Here is a 22,252-nt window from a genome sequence, read left to right as displayed (position 1 = left end):
GATAATATGCTAACGACCGGAGACGCTAGTTTTCTTGTTGTGATACGGTGTGTCTGGCTAATTAATACATTGTCTCTATTGTGAGAGAAAAGTTGCATCAATTAGTGATAATCTTCTTCGAAGTTCTTCGCTTCAAGGATAATAAAGCTCTTTAAGTTCTGCGTTTGGTAATTTCGATCTTGATCTTAAGCTTAAGGGTTATAATGCCTGCCAAGGAACTCACATTCTGACTATAGAAACCTGGCATGGTCCTAAAGTCAACTGTGTGGTTGCTATGTGGAAGAAGAATGTGGCTGGTAACACCGAATATGCATGGACCCACATGACCTAGAACTTAGTCTACTAGTTCTGTATACCTGTTAGCCCATTCATTTCACACCCAGTAAACTTGCTAAGCACAAGCCCGGCTCAAGAGGACTCTGAAGATAGAGAACGGTAAGCTACAATGTCTGTTTTGAAATGTCTTTTCAGAAAATCTCGGGGACGTTGTTAACAATACCAACTGAGCGATCATTGAAATAGCAAAAGTGGGTTTAGTATTTAATTTGCGATTTAATGGCAGGTGGTCAAGCTTAAATAATACTATTATACGAAACAAAATCCGAGTGAATATTGTAAATGTTCGTCCTTATTACTTTAGTAGTTTCCGTCTTGCAATTGTTTTTTTGAGTGGCTACTAACTTCGCTGACGGGGTGTCCATACGTTAAGGGTGTCTATACGGTGAAGAATCAAACTGAACGCTGCGACAAGCACTTTACTCCTAAAGATCGGGGTGCGCCAAGGTCTCTTTAAGACTACCGTATACTTTTAGAGCACCTTTAGAGGTGTCTCGCTTCCAAGCAATGTGGCGCGTCCGGTTTAAACTGTAGGTACCCAAATCCTTATATCAAGCTTCTAGAGCTGGCCATCACACTATACCAAGAATTTTGAAATAAGATGAATTGTCGAATTTTTCACGACCTTTAAATTTTAGCGTCCGAATCATATGTTTAGTTCCCTTTGAAAGCTACAAGTCAAATGGAATTTCTTCGTTTGCCCTCGGCAAATTTGGACAGTAGCAAGTTTGACATATAAACAACAAAAAAGTCTCTGCGAATGTTCTTTATTTCCAAACATTTTTGTTTTCTCCGAGAGCAATATATCTACAATCACTCCATATTTTTTTAATCTTTAAAACGTTCTGTAACTTTTGTCCCTACGCTGGGATTTGGTTAGTTTACATTTTACCTTGCCTAGCTGTTGAATCGATTTTCTATAGGAAAAATATCGCACAATACTTCAATTCTTCTTGCGCTTTTATGTTTCTGTTTCGCTCTGTACTCCGCTTTAATTTACATCAGATATTAAAAAGAAAATGGCTACATGAGACTTTTGGTCCTAGAAAATGATCAATTTCGGGAAAAATAGTTAAGTTCGCGAAAGAAAACGCAAGTTCACGGATTCATGTCCTCAGGAAAAGGTTCTCTTGAAATTAAGAACTGGCGTTGATCTTCTTCGGCATATTACGAAAGTGTTATCGTTAATTGCACTCAGATTCTAGAAATAAATTTCGGTCATTCGATGACGCAATTCCTCGTGGTTGGCGATTCACGAAATCATTTCGTTAACCGGATTTTTAAATGCCTTGGATAAGAGTTCTTAAAAGCAGTTTTGGTCCAATGGCGGTGACAGTCATTTTTAAAATGTCCCTTGCCTTGAATAGTAGTTTCTTTCGAATAAATGAAATTTTATTCAGCAACTATCAACCTTAATTGTTTACTTGCCTAGCTAGGTGGCAAAGGTTGCGTAGCTCACTAACCAACCTCGCAAATGTTTTATTCACCGCCTGGCACGGTGAATATGGTTTAAGTCAGGGTGATTTTACTAATTACATCAACTTTTGGTACAGCGCTAAAACATGAAAATACGGATTTGGTTTTAGCTCATTCGAACCTATCCTTGCAGATATATTGATGACTACACGGACACTTTTCTGTTACAGACTGTTGACTTTGTACCCGAAATTAATTAAACTCGAATTCATACACGCTCTACCAACTACTTGTACTTCAAAAGACGTGTTGCGTTTAGTAGTAGGGAAAAAAAATGAAAACAGAAAAGCCTCATAAGCTGCGCTGGCTGGATTTCAAATCATGTTGTTTCTGAGAAACTGTCAGGTTGTTATGTGAAGTACAGAATGCTTCACGCATTGAATATACAATGAATTATTTCAACCGCTTCATTGCCACCTGTACAGAAACCGTGCTTTTAGCTGCTTTATACCAAAGCCGCAGTACGCAGTAAGCGAGCTATTAAGACATAGAGTAGTAAGTTTCACAACACTCTTGTAAATGTGTCCGTTAGAAAAGTGCTACATGGAGTACCCAGTTAACTGCTATGAAGACAAGAGTGTGTCACACCCTATGTATATAGCACTAATTCTTACACACGCGTGAAGATCGCGTGTAGATCACGTAGAGTGCCGAGCACCCAAAAACGGATGTTGTGATACTTTTATTTTTATGAAAACTTACAAAACTGTAATAAATTTATTTAGTTCACTGCCTTAATCATAATCATTGGTAGTTTCTGCCCTGCGTTGGTAATTATTATTTTGGCACGCCAAAATAATTTTCCACACGTGATCACAAGGTTAGAGACCAGTTGGCCTAGCGTGTTAGTATTATCGTTGTATAGTATGTAATAATCAGTTTGTTATTAAATATTGTCCTTGCACCGGGATTTGGTTATGCTACAACTAACCTCACTTAGCTGTTTAATCGGTTTTCTTTAGGAAATATGGCACGATATGTGAAACTTCTTGCGCGTTTATTTGAATCTGCCTCCTGTGTACTCCGCTTTTATTTACACAGCATAATAAAAAGAAAATGGCTACACCAGACCGTTGGTCCTAGAACACGATCAGTTTAGGAAAATCATTTCGCCAAAGAAAACGTAATGGTCATGGATTCATATCCTGGCGAAAAACTGCTCTTTAAATTCGTTTGGCGTTAATCTTCTTCGGCAGTTACAAAGGTGTTATCGTAAATACATTCAGATTCCAGAAAGAAATTTCGATCGTTCAATGACACAATTTGTCGTGGTTGGCGATTTACGAAACCATGGCGTTAACGATTTTTTGAATACTTCGAATAGTAGTTCTAGCTTGAAGCCACTTTTGGTCTAATGGCGATGATAGTCATTTTCAAAATTTGCTTCGCTTTGAATAGTGATTGGTATATGTAAATTTCGCCTAGCAGCTTTCCGCCTTGCTTACTTGCCTAAGTGGGAAAATAAATTAAAAAGTTTGCCTAAGTGGCAATAGTAGCTTGTCTTGAATCATTATTGATGTCTTTCGAGTATATGAAAATTTAATCCAGCAACTATCCGCCTTGCATTGTTGACTTGCCTAAGATGCAAAAGTGCTTAGCTCACTAACCAACCTCTTAAATGTTATATTTCCCGCCAAGGACGATGAATACAGCGTGAGTAAGCGTGATTTTGAAAATTAAGTGCGATTTTGAGATGGCAATACCGCATTATATTGGCAGCTAGGGAGTCGCAAAGCTACGTAGCTCAATACGAGACATTGATAACTACACGGACACGTATATCCGTCATATACGGACTGTTGACTTTGTCCCAGAAAAAACGGCAGAGTCTATTCAATGTTTACCTGGTTGATTTAAAGACGTGTTGCCGTTAGTAGTAGAAAAATAAAAACGGACGGAAAAAAAGCTCGTAAGTTTGCGCTGGCTGGACTATAAATTGTTTTCTTTCTAAGCAACTGCCTGGTTGTTACGTGAAATAAAGAATGCTGCGCACATTAAATATACAATAAATTACTTCCCCTCCTTTACTGCCACTTGTAAAGAAACCGTGCTTTTAGCAGCTTCATACCTAAGCCGAAGTACGCACCGACCGGCTGAGCCAGGCAAAAATCAGCTGAGTCGATCTGAATTTAATCAGCTGTTTCGAATTGATTTAGACGCCGTACTTCACAGGAACTTATAAATTAATTCATTGAATTCGATTCGGCTCATGTGAAGTACGGCGTCTGAACCGGGCCTAAAGCCACTTTTTTTTTTTTAATATTTCAGTTTTCCCTCCAAATACCAAAAACATCACCGGCAGAAATTGAGATATCATTGGGCACTATAAGTTATCGATGTTTTCCTTTAAAGAAGTACAGCTTTGAATGAGACACCGCATCCTTGAAAAGCAGCTTTAATAAAATATAATCGGCTTTTATTCTTATAATACAATATCAATTATTAATTAGTTTAGTTAGCCAGACTTAGATATTATACTTTTAAATTAGTCTAAGAAAATTTCAACCGGGCATATATAAAGTTTTTAATATAAGTTATCAATGAATTATTCATGGTCTTCTTTCTTTAAAAATCGTTCTTTAAACTGTGTTCTGTGTATGGTAATTAGGGTCGGCTGTTTAAATAAGCAGCCAATTTCTTTCTTTCTTTGCTTTTTTTTTTCCTCTAACAACTTGTGGGTATTGAGAATAGCATTTGAAATGGCTAAACAACTGTAATGGTACCGCAGAAGTGTTAAAAGATGACAACGAATGGATAATGCTTATCAAGCGAACTGCTGTGCTAGTTATCACTACCGTTAGCAAAAAATCTAAAATCCAAATTTTGCGGAATTCCCAGTATTTTTGAGCTAACTTTGGATAGATTTCCCAAATTTAATTATCTAAAAGATACATTGGTTTCCACACGTATTGAAGTATTAGGTCATTTTGGTGAGCGACCTGTGCACCTTCTGCAAAACCGAGGTGGAAAGCTTGATTCATTTATTTTGGTCCTGCAGTGTAAAGTCGCTTTTTGGCAAGAATTTAAACAGTGGATAACAACAACCATGAAAATGTAACCAGAAGTTTTAGTCCAGCAATAGTATTACGCTTTAAGCCATTTTTCTTCAGTTAGAAGACTCGTTTCCTCTGCCTACTTGCTAGATACTGTGATTATCAGTTGAGTAAGGCGGGACAAAAGTTTGGTCATCATCGTGTGTTGTTGTCACGAGCAACTGGCTCCGGATCCATTGACAAGTTGTCGGCCTCTGACGTCATCGGCAGCAAAGCGCGCGAAATTGTAGGCGACGCGACAGGCGACGCACGGCTGTTGATATTGTTGCCAACGGAAACGAGGTAAGTTGCCCGTGACAACACCATAATTTTAAAGCCAAAACTGCGTAACCAAACTTCCCTCGTGCCTTACTCAACTGATAATCGTAGTATTACATTTGGATCTGCAGAACTCAAGAGAAGATTCATAGATTGGAGAATTGTTAACTTTTCAACATTCGTTTGGTACCTGTCTCGTATGCCTCTTTTCAACCTAATAATAACACTATTGACAAGGCAGTGTGGCTGCTCTATTGTTATAAGTAAATATTATATAAGTAGGAGGGTATTCTAATTTACGCTTTAAAATGCAATTGTAGCGGACTGTAATATCACGTCCTGTATTTAAAGTATTGTGTTGTACTCTAATCAGTAAAGTCATGTCATATAATACAATATAGTGCATTGTATTGTAGCGTAATGCAACGAAATGTAAGTAGTGTAAGTATTGTTTCGTATAAAATAGAGTTAGTATTGCATCTTATTATTAGTAGAATAAGAATCGTGCCGTATTGTAAGCAGAGTAAATATTGCACCGTAATGTAAATAGAGAATACTAGTATTGTATCTTATTGTAAGTTGTAAAAAGTTGTGAAAAACAAAATAAATAAATAAATAATAATAATAATAATAATCACTCTGACATTCCCCAATTTTAGCTGGGGCATATTTAGTCACATGACACATTTAGACCAATCGCGTATGAGCGAAAATATTTGATGGATTATAAATACATGTATAACTAATTGTATAAACTTATTTGTGTGTAAAAAATTCCTGGGCCTTCGATTCTCAGGTTGGTAATAGCTAGAGAAAACTGTATTGAAAACTTCAAAAACTAGAATATTAATGCAGTACATTGGCTACTCCAAGTTCACATGACATCTGACAATATAAGCTATTGCCTGCCAAAAGCAAGCAATATGGCAAAATCCAGGACATCAGCGGGTAACACTGATGCATTGTTTTCTAGGAATGTTGACCTCATGAAAAATAAAATAAAATAATTCGTGTCGAGGAAAAGGTTGATGTCATTCATCGTGGTAGATGCAATAATAATGTGTATTATCGTTTGTCTCACGATGCAGTCACTTGAGATGTAGATCGCGACGTTTCGACTGCTTACTGCTAGTCTTCTTCAGGCGGTAAGGTCGACTGATTGCACGGTATCATTTATATCACAAAGGTCGGCTGTAATTGGTGCATTTCGATCCTCCTACTGTTCCATTGTTCCGCGAGTAGCTGTTCCCTCAGTGGTCCGCTGTTGTACCGTTCTCCTGTTGTTGTGTTTCTTGATCGTGGGCATCCATACTTCAGGAATTTCAATTCCACTATCCCTGTTGATGTTATTAGGGTGAAGTCTTATGTAAATATCTTCCTTGACCCTACGTGTGTACCAGTGAGGATCTCGATCAATGAACTTGACCTCATTCCAGATAGGATAGTGGCCGGTCTCGTGGGTGTGTTCAGAAACGGCGGAGGCCTGGGTACGGGCGAGTCGTACATCCCTGTCGTGTTCTTTGATCCTCTCCTGCATAGATCCCCCTGTTTCCCCGATGTAGACTTTGCCGCACTCACAGGGAATCCTGTGGACAACACCACCTTGTTTAGCCGCGTTGACGGTGTCCTTTGGTCGCACTAAGTGTGACCGAAGTGTCGTGTCGGATTTGAAGACGGTGCGAATGCCTTGTTGTTCTAGGCAGCGGCGGAGAGACTCCGAAACTCCTTGGACATAAGGTAAAACGACGGTGGATTTAAATTCCGCGACGGGCTCTCTTCTTGGGGTTTTTCGTGCCTTTGTGATCTTCTGCACAAAAGAGGAGGGATATCCGTTGGAAACAAGTACAGATGACAGATGTTTCTTTTCTCCAGCGATTACTGATGGTTTGGTCACGAGACGTTTACCCCGGTCGTACAGACACTTCACAATACCGCGCTTTACTGACTGAGGGTGGTGATCGAAGGCGTCGTACAAGCCGCGCTACAAAAAATGGAGAACGACGCAGACCTGGCTGACCGCACGACACTTACACCAGTTCAAATCGCGGACCTCTTGGATTTCGTATTAAGATCTACGTACTTCTAGTACAACGGATCGATTTACGAACAACGAGACGGCGCAGCCATGGGGAGCCCTGTATCAGCGGTTAATGCTAATCTCTACACGGAGATATTTGAAGAACAAGCAATAGAGTCCGCACCTTGCAAGCCTAAGATCTGGAAGCGCTACGTACATGATACTTTCACCATCCTGGATCGGGATAGAGTTGACGACTTCCTGCAACACCTAAATAGTCAACAACCATCAATCCGTTTCACCATGGAGATCGAGAATAACACCAAGATCACCTTTCTCGACACGTTAGTTTATAGAGAACCTGATGGCGCCTGCCACCAGTGTCTACAGGAAACCACCACATACTGATCAGTACTTAGCGTATGATTCCTTGAAACCTAGGTAGCATTTAAACTGCCAGCTCTTCTTTCCAGCTGTATGTTTGTATACAAGGTACATTTATACGTTCCTCATCTGTGTCGAGCGTGAAGGACACCTAATTCGGCAGTTTTAGTGCTACCTAGGTTTCAAGGATCGCTACAAAGGACAAAAAATTTAATCTTGAAGGCAGGTAAGAGGTTTACGTGAATTTATCGGAACACTTTACGAAGGCGGGTATGTTAGTTACTCACTGGAATATTATCAAAATTTCCTGAACTTTAAGCGGTCGTTAGTTTGGGTCGGTTTGGGTGGTTGTTGTTTGGACTCCATATTTATTCTTCGAGCACATGTTTCTACAACCCCTATAGGGGGGTACAACAATTCGTGCAACGTCACATCCGGGTTACAAAACAATACAAAACGACTTATCTAGAATGTTCGGCTTGTCACGCAATGTCACGTCCGATCTCTAGTACAAAACGGCTAGTCTAGAAAGTTCAGCTTTCAACATCCTCCACCTCGCAACTTGCAGTAGCCTGTTGCGACTTAATCAGTCCTTAAAGTAACTTAGTCCTTAAAGCGACTTAGTCAGTCCTTATAGCGACTTGGTCAGTCCTTATATCGACTTGGTCAGTCCTTATAGCGACTTGGACGAACAATCTCTCTTCCTCTCCGAGTCCTCTGTGGAAGGGTGACTTCAGGTTCAGCTTCTTCATCTTCATCCTCCATCGTCTCGGCCTCGCTGTCTAACATCCCACCATCTTGTTCAGTACTCTCTGGTGAGCTTGTAATGGGCGGGAGATTGTCAGATTCAGCACAGAGCTCCAATTTGTACAGTTTGCGAATTGGTCGGGTTAGCAGTCCCGACTTCACCTGGACAGTCGCAGCACGGCATCTTCCATCTCTGCCAAGAATGAGCTGCCGGACAACCCCCATCTTCCAATTTAGACGTTTCTCTCTGTCATCAGCAACAAGGACAACTTCTCCTTGTTTTAAAGGATTTGGCTGAGTCTTCCAAACTTCCCCTTGTGAACCCAGCACTTGATGCAAGTATTCTTTCTTCCATATGTCATTCATGGAGGACAGCCACTTTTTTCTCCTTTGAAATTCATCAGAGATGTTTAGTTCTCTTTCTTCTTCCCTGATGTCTTCTCGCGGTGGCAACAGGAACTTTTCAGGACACAAAGGGAAAGGAACACCACCATCAGGATTGCTCGACTCCCACAAGTAAGTGATAGGCCGGCGGTTGATGACTTTCTCCACCTCGGTTAGAGCGGTTACTAATTCCTCCCAGGAAAGCACATCATGGCCCAACGAGCGACGTAGCAGGCCTTTAACAATGCCCACTAACCTCTCCCACGCTCCTCTCCACCAAGGTCCGCGTTCCACCACAAATTGCCACTTCATGTCAAGATTCTTCTCTTTAACCCACTTAGCTGCCGCCACAAAGTTTGATCCGTGATCACTTATGCACAACTGTGGGACACCTCTTCTGTTCATAAATCTCTGCAGTGCCTGAGTCAACGCTTCTACAGACAACGACGTTACAAGTTCCAAATGAATGGCTCTAACTGACATGCAGGTAAATACTACGAACCAGACCTTACTATTATCCTTCAGGTATAACGGTCCTCCTAGATCAATGCCAGTTGTTTCAAAGGGACGCTTGCAAGTTACACGACACGTAGGAAAAGGAGGTGTCTGTTCAGATGCAGGAGCCGCCAAGAACCTGCTACATTTCCTGCACTTCCGTATCACTGATGAGACTGATTTCTTAGAGCGCAGGATCCAAATCCCTTGGCGTCTCAGTTCCGAAATAACTGTTGCAGTACCAGCGTGTTGCATTTGTTCGTGAATATGAAGCACCAATTGGTTGACAACACCACACTTCTTAACCAGCATTGGATGGAGTTCCTCAAAGGTCGCCTCCACTTGTTGCAAACGACCCCCCATCCTGATTAATCCTCCTTCCAAGAACGGGTGTAAGGACCGCAGACTGGACTGGCGGTAAACTGGTTGGCTATTTTCCATTGACACTAATTCCTCCAGAAAAACTTCCTTTGCACTTGTTTCAGGATGACCATTTTGGCATATTGCAACTCTTCTGAGGTCAGCATATTTTGGGTACTTTTAGGAGACTTGCGCCAATGTAGCATCCAAGCTACACTTCTCAAAGTGCGAAGGTACTTGCTCGTTCGGGGTGGGTCAACAATTTCCTTCACATATTTCGGTTCTTGATTACCAGCTACAACCATCATCAGCAATGCAGCATCTGTGTCATTCTTTGGGTGCTTCGGCCATTCTGCCTCAGGTCGTTTCAACCATTCCGGGCCGCTCCACCAAATCTTGGAGTCAGACAACTGAGCCACCGTCATACCCCGAGTAGGTAAGTCCGCAGGGTTTTCATCTGTTGGAACCCACGACCACACTCCACCAACAGCAGTAATCTCTTCCACACGGTTAGCGACAAACACTCCACCCACACGCGGTTCCTGACTTATCCACGAGAGAGCAACACTGGAATCTGTCCAAAGGAATTCATCATCAATCTTAAAGACACCGCTGTACTCCAATCTCAGTGAATTGAGAAGTCGAGCTCCTAGTAAGGCACCAAGAAGTTCAAGGCGAGGTATCGTGTCTCCGTTCGGTGGGGCAAGTCGACATTTCGAAGCAACAAGATTCACTGTTACGTCCCCATTTGTATCTGCAACACGAATGTAGGCTGCCGCAGCATAGGCTCTAGAGGAGGCGTCACAGAAAACGTGAAGTGACAGTTTTGTGTCCTTGCACTGAGAGGGTGTTATTCCCAACCAGCGGCTTACTCTCAGATGGTTTCCTCCTGACAACCCTTTCAACCCTTCGCAAATCCGGGTTAACCTCCTCATCCCATCCGAGCTTCTCTTTCCAACAGTCTTGGACAATAATCTTCAGTGGAGTTACAGCCGGGCTCACTAGCCCACATGGGTCGTAAATCTTAGACAGACAGGACAACACTTCTTGCTTCGTAAATTTCTTGGGTACTATTACTTCCAGATCAACAAGTGGAAGAAGTTCATCAGATTTTAACTCCCAACTAACCCCAAGTACTTTGTGAAGTTGCTGCACTTGGCTGTCTGAAAACTCGTGGAGCAGATTTTGATCGTTGGACCGAAATTTCCGCAGGTTAAAGCCACCATCTTTAAAGATACGCACTGCTTCGTGTCAGAACTCCCTTGCTTCCTCAGTGTTCTCCATTGAGTTCACTGGATCATCCATATAAAGGTTGCGAAGAAGCTTGGAAGCCATTTGTGATTCACTGATGAAACCCTCTAAATGTTGTTTCAGGACTACTTGCAGAAGAAATGGTGATGATTTGGCACCAAAGAAAACCTTTTTGTATCTGTACACCTCAATCTCCCCTTGTGGGTTGAGCCACAAGAAGCAACAAACATTTCGGTCTTCCTCACGAAGCGACAGCTGCAGAAATGCCTTTTCAAGATCACCTACAACACCGACTTTGCCAACTCTGAAACGGAGAAGTATGCCCCACAACAGCGGTAACAAGTTTGGTCCTTTCTCAAGGGCATCATTAAGAGAAAGGCTTCCTTCAGACTTAGCTGAGGCATCATGCACAATACGCAGTTTAGTTGTCTCCCGATCAAGCTTAACAACTCCTCGATGTGGAAGATAGGACTGAGGAATGCAGGCTTCTGGTAACAGCTCAATGTGACCCTCTTCGAGGAGTGTTTTTAACTGAATGTCGTATGCTGTGTACTCTTCAGGCGTCAACTTTCTCACCATGCGACGAAGCCTTGTTTCATAAAGGGCCTTGTTAAGTGCTAAATGCTTTTGAGCTTGAGGTTTCCAAGGCCACGACACAACATACTTCCCAGATTCGTTGCGTTGGATAGCATTCTTAACCTCCAGCTCAAGGTCTCGTTCCAACACTTCCTCCTGTGCAACACCAAGGTGGTCCAAAGTCCAAAAGTTCTGCAGTTGTTCATGAACAGAAGCCCGAAATGCATGGATATGAGCTCTGGCAGCCACACCCGCAAATGGAATGGATCCACTTCCACCATGAAGGACCCACCCAAAAATTGTCGGTGTTCCTTTGAGACCATTCCTCAATTTAATTGTCATACCTTGGACAATGGTGTCATAGCAATCTTCTCCAAACACAATACCAATACTATCTGTACCAGGGCCAACGAGATCAGCAAGGACTGGACAACCACCAACAACCTCTTGAAGGGCTCGATAGGACTCAGGCTCCACCCTCTCAAAGACACCAGACAACTCATCCATCACTACAGCTTGGAAGGTAAAGGTATTTGGAAGGTTTATTCCTCTTGCAGTCACCTCAACAACATCGAATTCGCCTTCCAGCACATCTCCAGGTGTCTCAATCCGCAAATGACGTTTTCCAACAACTCTCTTTGGTATATTTGCAGCCAAAGATGATGACATCATTGTAAAAGTGGCCCCAGTGTCACACAATGCTCTTACAGCCACAGCCCCAATAACAACACACACAGTTCTCATCATCACGCCAGCAGTTTTGATGTCAGCATTCTTAGCGGAAGACATTACAGCAGCTGTTGGAGGTTGAGATAACGGTGGCAAATGACTCTGGTTAGCTGGTGTATAAGGAGGGGCAGCAGGATTCCGACTTGGGTGGCTTGGTGGGTTACCCGTACTCGGAGTGGGGTTTTGAACTTCTGGAATTTTCACTCCGCCAGTCTTGCATAGCTGAGGGATATGGGATCCTCGTCCACACGGGCGTGGTTTTCGAAACCTGCATGCAGTCATCCGGTGTCCACTTTGAGCACAACGAAAGCAAGCCCTTATTTCCTTCACTTTCTTAAAGCGATCATCAACTGACATAGGTACAGAGCACTGTTTAGGACTATGTGGACCCTTGCAGAAGGTACATGTTACAGATTTAGCCATTAAACCAGATGCAGTTGGCAACAAAGGTTTTTCCTTTTCGATAGACTGGTGGTGTTTAGATGGCTGTTCTATCTCAACAGTCTGGTCAGCACTCTCTCGAATTTCCAGTTCCTGTTCCAAAAATTTCAGCAGCTTCGAGAATGTTACATCCTCCTTTGATAAGCCAGCTTTTTCTCGGGCCCACACCAATCTCCAATCGTTGGGAAGTTTTGAATCAATCAAAGGCATCAAAAGGGTTCCATATTGTTCAGTAGTAACTCCTTGTACTTCAAGCGCTCGCACAGTTGCACAAAGCTCATCCAATACATCTCTCATAGCTTTATTGGATTGTTCAAGCGCTTTCATTTCTGCTAGTTTAGTCATTAGGCGAGTTTTTTGCACTTCATCCTTGCCATAGCGTGATGTCAAGCGTTGTACAGCAACTTCATAGTTTGCCTCTTCAGTTTTGATGTTTGCAATGTATCCTGCGGCTTCGCCATATAGCAGGGACTTTAAGTAAACAAACTTCTGCACAGTAGGTATTTCAACGTTATCATGTATTGCTACTCTGAAAATGTCCCAAAATTCTGGCCAGTCCAACACATCGCCCGAGAATTTCCTAAGGTCGGTTTTTGGCAACTTCATTTTAGGCGCACTTGATGTATGTTTTGGTGATGGTGCAATGGGTTCAGGCTTCTCACTTGTATTTTGCTTTTGGCTGTTTTTTAACCATAATTTCACATCATGAATTCGTTCTCTTACCATATCGAACCATGGTCCTTGGGCGTCCACTTCATCTTCTACTTGCAAGTCATCGTCCAAGAGCTTCTCGATTTCCATCTGCAGATCCTCGGCTTTCTGCAATCTCGTAACAATCGAATCGAGTTTTTCTTCCACGCGAGCAATTTCAGGCGAGTCGGACTCAATCATTTTTCTAACAGCGTCAAAATCCCTTTTCATCCAGCCTCTCAACCCAGTGCGAGCTCTCTTCAGCTGATCAATTTGTTTCGTCTTCATTTCGATCGGCGTTGGCGACAAACGAACGCAAACAACACTCGAGGCTAGCGATCAAACACGTCGCGGGTCACCATGTTTGGACTCCATATTTATTCTTCGAGCACATGTTTCTACAACCCCTATAGGGGGGTACAACAATTCGTGCAACGTCACATCCGGGTTACAAAACAATACAAAACGACTTATCTAGAATGTTCGGCTTGTCACGCAATGTCACGTCCGATCTCTAGTACAAAACGGCTAGTCTAGAAAGTTCAGCTTTGAACAGTTGTTCGTCTTGGCGCTCTTTCGGTTTGTTCGCTGTCAGTTGGATCTTCACGCAAGGAAATTCAGCGTCTATGTTTACCAATGAGTCGTCAGGCTAAACAGCTAGTGTTCTGCAAGCAATGATGCGACTTAAGCAAGTAGTCCGTCGTGTTGTAGGGATGCTTTTTTCCCCATAGTTTCTCACGAGCAGGACTGCAGTCTCCATTCTTTCAGCAAATCTCGTCAGTTGCTAATTTATTGATGTTTTGAGGGGTGGTAGTGAAATCTCTTCTTACTCTGTTGAAAATGTAGTTAGCTACCGTTTAATTACCCTTGGAAATTGATAGAAAACGAACAATTTCTATTCGCTAAAAGAAATTAGTCAATGAGGATGGTGCATTTCCGATCGTAGGCAAGGTTGTGATTCTTAAATATTTGGACCTCCGCCACTAAATATGTCTAAATAAGTCTGTATTTGAACTAATGGTTGAATTGGCTTCTGGTTGTGATTAAGCAATCTAAATCAGAATTATTTTGCGTTGAGTAAAAAGCCTTTGGCTCTTGATTGGCTTGAGACAAAAAAAAAAAAACTCTTAGATTCTACTTTATTTCGCATATTTAACGGCTGGGAAATGATTCACTTGGTGCGTTTGTTTCATTTATCCTAGCAAATGGAAGTAGTGTTCCAAGTTTATAATTTTACTTTTATAATTGAACGTATGTACATTGTGTTACCGGCCGCACAAGGGAGAAGACAAAGTTGTACGCATCAGACACAAAAAAGCAAAACAATATGGCGGACAAAAACGAACCTTGTGCGTTTATTTTTCCCAACATACCTTGCGACAAAATAAATATGCTTCTGGGGGGAGGGAGGGGTGGTGTCAGTTTCTTTATGTCCTCTTATCCTCAACAGGCGATACGAGTAGACCCTTTTTGTTTTATCAATTTTTAGGTTTTTTTCAGCTCAGCAAACAGTCAGTGCTCTCCGGGATTCGCCAGTGCATCAGACCTTGAGTAGAAAACTTACCTTTGGTTAAAATGGTTTAGACATTGATGATATAAAATGTCGACCGGCCAAAGAGACGCCCTCGGTCAAGAAAGGAAAACTTTCCCCTTCAAAACTTTGCTCGCACAAATACGTTTTTCAAAGACCTCACCTCTCTGTATAAAAGCAGAGAGGACTCTTAATAGATCCCTCTCAGCAGAGACTGATTAATTTTCTTTTAAATACCATTTGCTCATTAGAATATTTTTATGGGTGATATTCTGTTACAAAGGGTTTAACTCTTTTTGCCCGAGTTTTGTTTATTTCTTGCGCTTAAGTTAACTTACGAGAGAGCCTTATCTAAAAGTTTATCTGGGTAACCTCCGTCGCATAATCTACGTTTGAATTGTGTAATTAAGTTTTGTGGCTTCGAAGAGTTCCTTCTCAGAGGTCGTGGGGCTTCGCCTTTGAGAAAGCCTTTCTTGATGCCGTGGGGGCTGTGGCGAAAGGCGGAGTACGTGTACTAGAAAATTTCTCTCGGTTTGAAGTACTTCAATCTATCACCAGTGTTTACTCGTGTATTTATTAAAGTCATTTCTGTATTTGAAGTTTCAATCGGGAATTTTGTGGTCGGAAGTAACTAGTGATTTGCTAGCTATATAAGTTCCATTGGATACGTGAAACAAGCACAGAAAAAATTTAACACCCATTAAATTGAGCCCAAATTAGATTTCTTTTCTCACAATATCGCCCAAACCGCGCTCGACAGTACGCCTCTCTCTTTTCAAATACAAAACCGAGGAGTGGTCCAAGCTGTCAATTAGTTTTCACTTTCTCGATCTGAAGTTTGCAATAATTATATATTACTTTTTTAATTATATCGATTTCTTGGCACAGCGCGAGATATAAGGTCTATAAGCTCTATATTTTGCGCATTCCGTTTTGGCTCAGTCGAAGCTATCCTAACTGACATATTCCTAACTACACGGACACCTCTCCGTTACAAACAGTTCACTTTGTCCCATACAAAGTAAAAATTTCTACAGTCTCTAATCTTTAAAACGCAGGTACTTAGCTCTTCTCTGTCCCTTTGGTGTCCGTACTAAAGACGTGCTATTGATGATATATTAAAAAAGAAGATGATGACCTGTAAGCGCACATTTCCGTTCCCTGGTGTGTATTATTTTCAGGTAAATCCTAGTAACTTGCACAAGCAGGACCACAAATTGTTTTCTCTCTAAGCAACTGTCTCGTTGTTATATGAAAAAAGAATGCTGTACACTTTGGATAAACACTATATATTTCCCCTCCTTGACTGTCACCTGAACAGAAACCTCTCCTTACTCAAGCCGCAAGAAGCACCAAGCGAACTCTTCAGACAAAGAACGGTAGGTTAAACAACACCCTTGTAAATACCTTCCTTAAAATGGTGCGACAATGAGTACCGTCCCAATTAGAGTGTTAATTGCTGTTTCGATACGTTTTCACTTACAAGTGATAGCTCTGTCTTATTAGTGAATGCCCAGGGCGCAAAAACGGAGATTTTGAAATCCCTGTTACATAACTGTAAACGATTTAGACGATTTAACCAGTTCAATTTCTTAACCACAATAATTGGCAGTTGCTGTCTGGGATTCTGTATTGGCTTAGTGTGCACAAGATCATTTTCCTTAAGTAAGAAGATCACGGTCAGTCAGAACCACTTATTGAATGACACTAACGCAAATTTTTTTTTTCAAATTCCCACAACATTTGCAAACTTCCCAAATTTTCCCAAAACTCTCAAAACCGTCCCCGGAGAAAAAAATTGTCAGTATGCACTGTGAAGTATCGCTGTAGCCCCTTTGAATGAACGTTCTACTTCAACTATGTTTTGCGTGTGATAATTCGAGTAGGCTGTTAGAGCTGGGTATTGAGAAAAGCAATATCATCGTGGAGAGCTGCTACAATTTCTTGCAACTTTGTCATTGAATCGGGTTTCGTGCCGTCTAGAAACCATATTCTTACGAACCATATACTTAAAAAGCCTTCAGGCTTGAATGTTATGGTCTGACGTAACTCTGTAGTAATTTGCTACCTTTTTATACGGGTTGTTTCCTCTTTGTTTATGTTCCATAACGATGATACATCATCAGGAAGCGAGTGGCTTTATAGAACTGCGGTTATAACCACCTTTGGAAATAATACTAAGTTGAAATTCGTGAAACGGCACATCTAAACAGATTTCCATTGGATATGTGAAACGAGCACAAAAAATATTTAACACTATAATTAAATTGGGCCCAAGTGAGCTTTTCACAATTAATATCACACAAATTGCGCCTCTGTTTTCCCAAAATACAAAATCAAGGGGCGGTCCAAGTTGTTAATTATTTTTCGCTTTCTCGGTTTGAACTTGTTGATAATTATTACTTTTTAATTACACTAATTTTTTTGTACACGGCGCGAAATATGAGTTACATTTTTAGCGCATTCAGTTTTGGCTCAGTCGAACCTAATCTTACGGACTTATTCGTATTTACACCGACACCTTTCACACAGTTCCCTTTCTTCCAGACAAAATCAATTCCTACAATCTCTTATCTTTAAACGCAGACACTCAGTTCTTCTCTGTCCCTTTAGTGTCCGTGCTAAAGACGTTCTACTGATGGTATAAAAAAAGAAGAATGATGGCCTCAAAGCGCACATTTTCTTTTCTCAGTGTGCAATATTTTCAGGAAAACCTTGTACCTTATGCAAGCGAGACAACAAACTGTTTTATTTCCAAGCAACTGTCTCGTTGTTATGAGAAATAAAGAATGCTGTACACTTTGAATATACACTATATATCTCCCCTAGCTCCTTGATTGTCCCCTGTACAGAATTTTCCCTCTTAGCTACCTTTACCCAATCCGCAAGACGCACCAAGCAAACTCTTTGGAGCAATAACGGTAAGTTGTACAACACCCACGTAGACATACCCTCCTTCAAAAAGGGCAGCAATGAGTACCCAATTACAGTTTAAATTGTATTCTAGATAGTCTCTCACTTACCGCGATAACTCGCTCTTATTAGCGAACGCCGAGGGCACAAAAACGGAAGTTTTGAAACCCTTGTTACATCAATTCTTAACCATTATAACTGGCAGTTTTTTTCTCGCTCCCAGTATTAGTTTGGTGCGCACGTAAGAAGATCACAATCAGTCAGTATTGGATCATAACTAATGAGACATTTTTTTTTTCAATTTCCTCTGACATTTTGCAAAATTTTCCAAATTTTCCCGAAAACACTCAAAATGGTCCCTGGAGGAAAGAATTGTCAGTGTGCGTTATGAAGTATTTTAAATAGAAGGTAAATTTTTCTGCGCTCCCTTTCTTAAAAAAAGGAAAAAAAAAACATATACTTAACTTGTTAGTATTCAGAAAAGCAATAGCAAGAACAACGGTGAAATGACCGCATAGAGATGCTACATGTACTTGCTGGCAATGACTAGGTATCACCGTTAAATACAAGAATATCAACCGGAGCAGAATAAACTCAAATTTCTTGAAAATTTAAATCCACAGTCGCGAGTTGATTGTAGCGATGTCACTTCGCGGCTCGGTAAATACCCTGCCTCTATTCACCGAGATTGAAGATACTCAGATATTGACCTCAAAAGCACCAATAAGAAAACCTGTCCGTTGAAAGTCGATTTGAAAATGGTTTGCTCCATGTATGCAGCTTGTTACTGAAGTGCCGTATTTAATACCGGTGAGTGTTGCTTTCTTGAAATATCCCCCGTCTTGCTTTCCTGCAGGGAGAATTTTGGCAAATATACATATGTGATTAATTTATCATTTTCCATTTTTTTTTTCTGTCTGTGTAGATTTCGGTCTGCTGTAAAAACTAGTCGACCAAAACAAAATTGCTTACTTTTTGATATAATAATATATTTTGGTTATGTTACTTTTACTTTTTAGCGTTCGAAATATAGATGTTAAACTTTGCTGCCTTCTTCGTGTTTTTATTTAAGAGATAGTACCGTTTTTTTTCATTTCAAGGATCAATGCCCCACATCTCTTAACTACTCCCGTAAACTGGGAAACACTGTTTACGAAAGCATCAAAAGGATCACAAGCTGAGCAGCCTATTATTTCACTCACCCAACATCCTACTATCCAATTTCAGACAGTTCAATTCCACTGAAAGACATTTCCAAACTTTCGCGTCTTGACAAAACAAGGCACTTAATTCTACCCGAGAGCAGATCATGAGAGAATGGGCAGTTCAGCATGGCAAGTGCGTTCGACAGAGAACTGTAAGGCAAGGAACAACGAAGTTCAAGACTGCCACTTTGCCTTTGAATATGTATCGTCCAGCAGATTCTGCTAGCCCAAAGGACACGATCCACCTTGAACCTCCTGCACAGTATCAGCCAGCTGTTCTACCAATCGTCGACGAACAAGAAGAGCAAGAGCAAGAAGTCACCTTCGCTCATCCCAAAGTGTCTGAAGCCCCCCTAAGTTCCAGAAGATGATGTGCAGTATGACACAGACAGTGGACCTGACGATGCCGTGGAAAGTGACAACGACGACGATACTCTGACCTTCTTAAGAGCCGTAACAACTCGCAGTGGAAGAGCTGTCCAAGTCCGATATCTCTCTTAAGAGGTCTCTTAAAGTAAAACCAACAAATTAAGAGTTCCAATATCACCTTTCCAACAGCTGTAAATTATTGGTAAAGTTAGAGAATGCACTTTTTTTGTACAAATTTTGATTACAGTTTCGTGCACATGTTTGAGAATCGTGAAAAGTGAACATTTTGTTTCGTGATTCGTGAAATCGAAAATTTACTATCGTCACTTCGTGACAAGACCCCCCCTTGCCCCCCCCCCCTCTTCGTAATATAGATTGCTCAATTCAATACCGCTCAATTCAACTCGTACAGTTGAAGTTGATTGATCTTCGTTTCGTCTATAAATCGTGCATCGTTTTGACCGAACACATTACATAGATTTTCGATTTTCTTAGAGGGAAGCGTTCCTAGTACGAGCCTGAAACTTGGCATAATAAAAAAGAGACACCAGATTCAATTTTATGCTATTGAACATAACCTTTATACTGCCACCATTTTCAGTTCTCATTTCAAAAGAGTTTTCGAAATATTAGTATGTATAAAAAAGTTCTTTAAGCTTGAGCTTGATGTTATGCAGATAATAGCTTTTTAATGAATTATTACGTTAATACAGGCCAATAGGAGGGACCTGCTGTGCTTTAATCTCACCTAATGACGAATGCAAAGAAAAAGAAAACATTTTTCGCAACGTTGTTACGTTTTCGAATCATAACCACTAGTTTCTCTGGTAAAATATCAATTGCAGATATTTCCAAGCAAGTATGGTTGCTCGAATTGTTGCCTTCATTGTTTTCCTTTGCTTGTCGACTGGTTACAGCCTGAAAAATGATGATGTCGATGATGGCATTTCAGACATGTTGCAGGAAACGGACAATTTGAAGGAAGCGCCTGAAATGGTAAGCTGTCGATGAGGCTGTTGTTTTCGTTGCTTTTTTTTTTCCTGTTTCGCGGAAACCGCCAGGGTTTAAATTAAACCAACTTCTGTCCATTCCTATTCAGTCTGGCACTTAAGGAGAGCGCAAAAGTTTCAAATTTACATGTTCTTCATTTTCAAAATAGAATTATCAAATAAATGCTGTTAACGTTGCAATGAAGATTATAATATGAAGTCACACTTAAAATCAAGAAAGTGACAACCGTTCTGTTTAATAATTCTTAGCTCCCCTAATTATTTCAATATGATAATTTTTTTTTTTTTCATTTTTTTTTTTGATAACGCCTTATGCAGAGAGAGGATCATTTGGAGGGCCGGTAAGTAATCTGGTTAACAAAGCGATAAAACAACAATAACAACAACAAAAACGTTACTAATGAAAAAGATCATTTCAAAGAGAGTAGTAACTTGTGTTAATTAAAAGTAAAGTTGTTTAACAGGTGGAGATGAAACGAGTCCGCCTTCGGTTTCCGAAACATGATATAAGTAGTGTTAATACTCCTGGTTGGACAGCTACCATTATCAGCTCAATCGGCTTCTTTTAATGTGTTTTCTACCGGGCGGAGAGAAATGCTATGAAAAAAAGCTTCCTGACTAGTACAAAAGTACAATCCAAAAACGCTCAAATCCGGGCCATTCTGTTCAGGATCCAATAATAACCCATTAACTCCGCCCACATTCTGCATGCGTTAAGCTAGAGGGTTATTAAATTATAATTAAATGTTGCAACTTAAACGTAGTGAACATATCTATTTAACTTCTTTGAACTGCTTTGTTTTAATATCTTTTCAACTGTCCAGGGACGAGTACTCGTATTCTATGACGTCCTCGACGACGACGTACTCGACGACGTCCTCGTACTCCTCCTGGAGCGTTAGGTAAAAACATCAACAACAACAATCCTTATTTGTACTCTCTCTCACGTCTAATAATTACACAAAATATGGACAATAAAATTAGAGTATTGGCTGGCTGGAATAACCATAGGGGCTAGCGGAGCCAGGCAGCCAGCTCGCATCAGAGTTAAATGAAAATAAATTACAGGCCAGCAAGATAGCACAAATGCATACACAAAAAGAAAAGAAAAGGAGAGAGAGAGAGAGAGAGAGAGAGAGAGAGAGAGAGAGAGAGAGAGAGAGAAAACAACTAACTAGAATAGTCTTGAAATAAAATAACCCAATTTATAACTGAGTTCTCCAGTAGGGAATTTGTCTAGAAGCAGTTTAGCTTTTTGCGCGGCCTCTGAAAAGTATGCTTTTTCTTTAGATGCGAACGCAAATTGACCCTAATTCCCTATATTTGTGATTTCTATGCAGTTGCATTGCGTTTTCCCCTTTATTTGTCTGTCGACTACTGTTACCAGATTTACTATTTTAAACTTGTTGTTTTACTAATAAACATGTATCTACACTTGAAGAAAATTGAATTAAAAAGGTGAAACCGGCTATAAACGTGGGACGCTAGAAATTTAACCAAATTTACTTCAATTCTGTAGAATGAAAATAAAACAAACGCCCGTAAAGAGAGTAAAATCCAACAGCTCTTATCTAAAGCTAAGCTAGAATCACGTCAACAGCGACAACGAGGATTATCTCAAGCAAGTTTTTCAGATTTTATTTATCACACCTTAGCCAGCAACATGTTGTAATTTCTGTTGGTTTTTCTTTTCTCCTTAGCGCATCATTCACTTTCTACTAACTCTAGAAAAAACGACGACATGTCAGCTGGGGAAAAAGATTCGTCGTCCATTTATTTAACAACAACGACTAATTGTGAAGGGTTTCTGTTTAAATGAGGTTAAAGTGTCAAGACTGTTAATCAACATTTGAATAAAGTAGGATAACGGATGCTTGCTGTTTTGTCATATTGTTTAGAAAATAGCCCAAAGAACTCGAAAAAGCTGTGGAAACACTCACCTAACGGCTCGTGTTCCCACTGCGTTTTTCGTTCTCCCAAACTTTCACTCGCGCCTCTGTAACTCGATAGAAACACGGTGCATGTTT

At 40.7% G+C, this 22,252-nt stretch overlaps 2 protein-coding genes, 1 long non-coding RNA gene and 1 pseudogene across 3 annotated transcripts; 2 read left to right on the top strand and 2 right to left on the bottom strand.

Annotated features, from left to right (window-relative positions):
- Positions 1 to 346: 346 nt before the first annotated feature.
- On the top strand, positions 347 to 22,096 carry LOC149108914 (uncharacterized). The gene is made up of 5 exons (XR_016208438.1): positions 347 to 435; positions 20,061 to 20,211; positions 20,544 to 20,566; positions 21,050 to 21,127; positions 21,926 to 22,096. It is a non-coding gene; the product is annotated as an uncharacterized LOC149108914 (long non-coding RNA).
- On the bottom strand, positions 8,191 to 9,513 carry LOC149108917 (uncharacterized). The gene has a single exon (XM_089294566.1). It carries the CDS (start codon positions 9,511 to 9,513, stop codon positions 8,191 to 8,193), a length of 1,323 nt encoding a protein of 440 aa, XP_089150692.1.
- Positions 10,762 to 13,485, bottom strand: LOC149108916 (uncharacterized). The gene has a single exon (XM_089294565.1). The coding sequence runs from the start codon at positions 13,483 to 13,485 to the stop codon at positions 10,762 to 10,764; it is 2,724 nt and encodes a 907-aa protein (XP_089150691.1).
- LOC149108915 (uncharacterized) lies at positions 18,827 to 19,467 on the top strand (annotated as a pseudogene).
- Positions 22,097 to 22,252: the final 156 nt, after the last annotated feature.

This window comes from Orbicella faveolata, unplaced genomic scaffold (genome assembly GCF_042242905.1).
Source record: "Orbicella faveolata isolate gen_17 unplaced genomic scaffold, um_ofav_v1 contig_25, whole genome shotgun sequence".
Classification (NCBI taxonomy): domain Eukaryota; kingdom Metazoa; phylum Cnidaria; class Anthozoa; order Scleractinia; family Merulinidae; genus Orbicella; species Orbicella faveolata.
This window is presented reverse-complemented; position numbering and strand designations above follow the sequence as displayed.

Bases quoted from the DNA above. Each gene is read 5' to 3' on its own strand.
- LOC149108916 (XM_089294565.1), bottom strand. From the start codon at position 13,485: ATGAAGACGAAACAAATTGATCAGCTGAAGAGAGCTCGCACTGGGTTG.
- LOC149108917 (XM_089294566.1), bottom strand. From the start codon at position 9,513: ATGGGGGGTCGTTTGCAACAAGTGGAGGCGACCTTTGAGGAACTCCAT.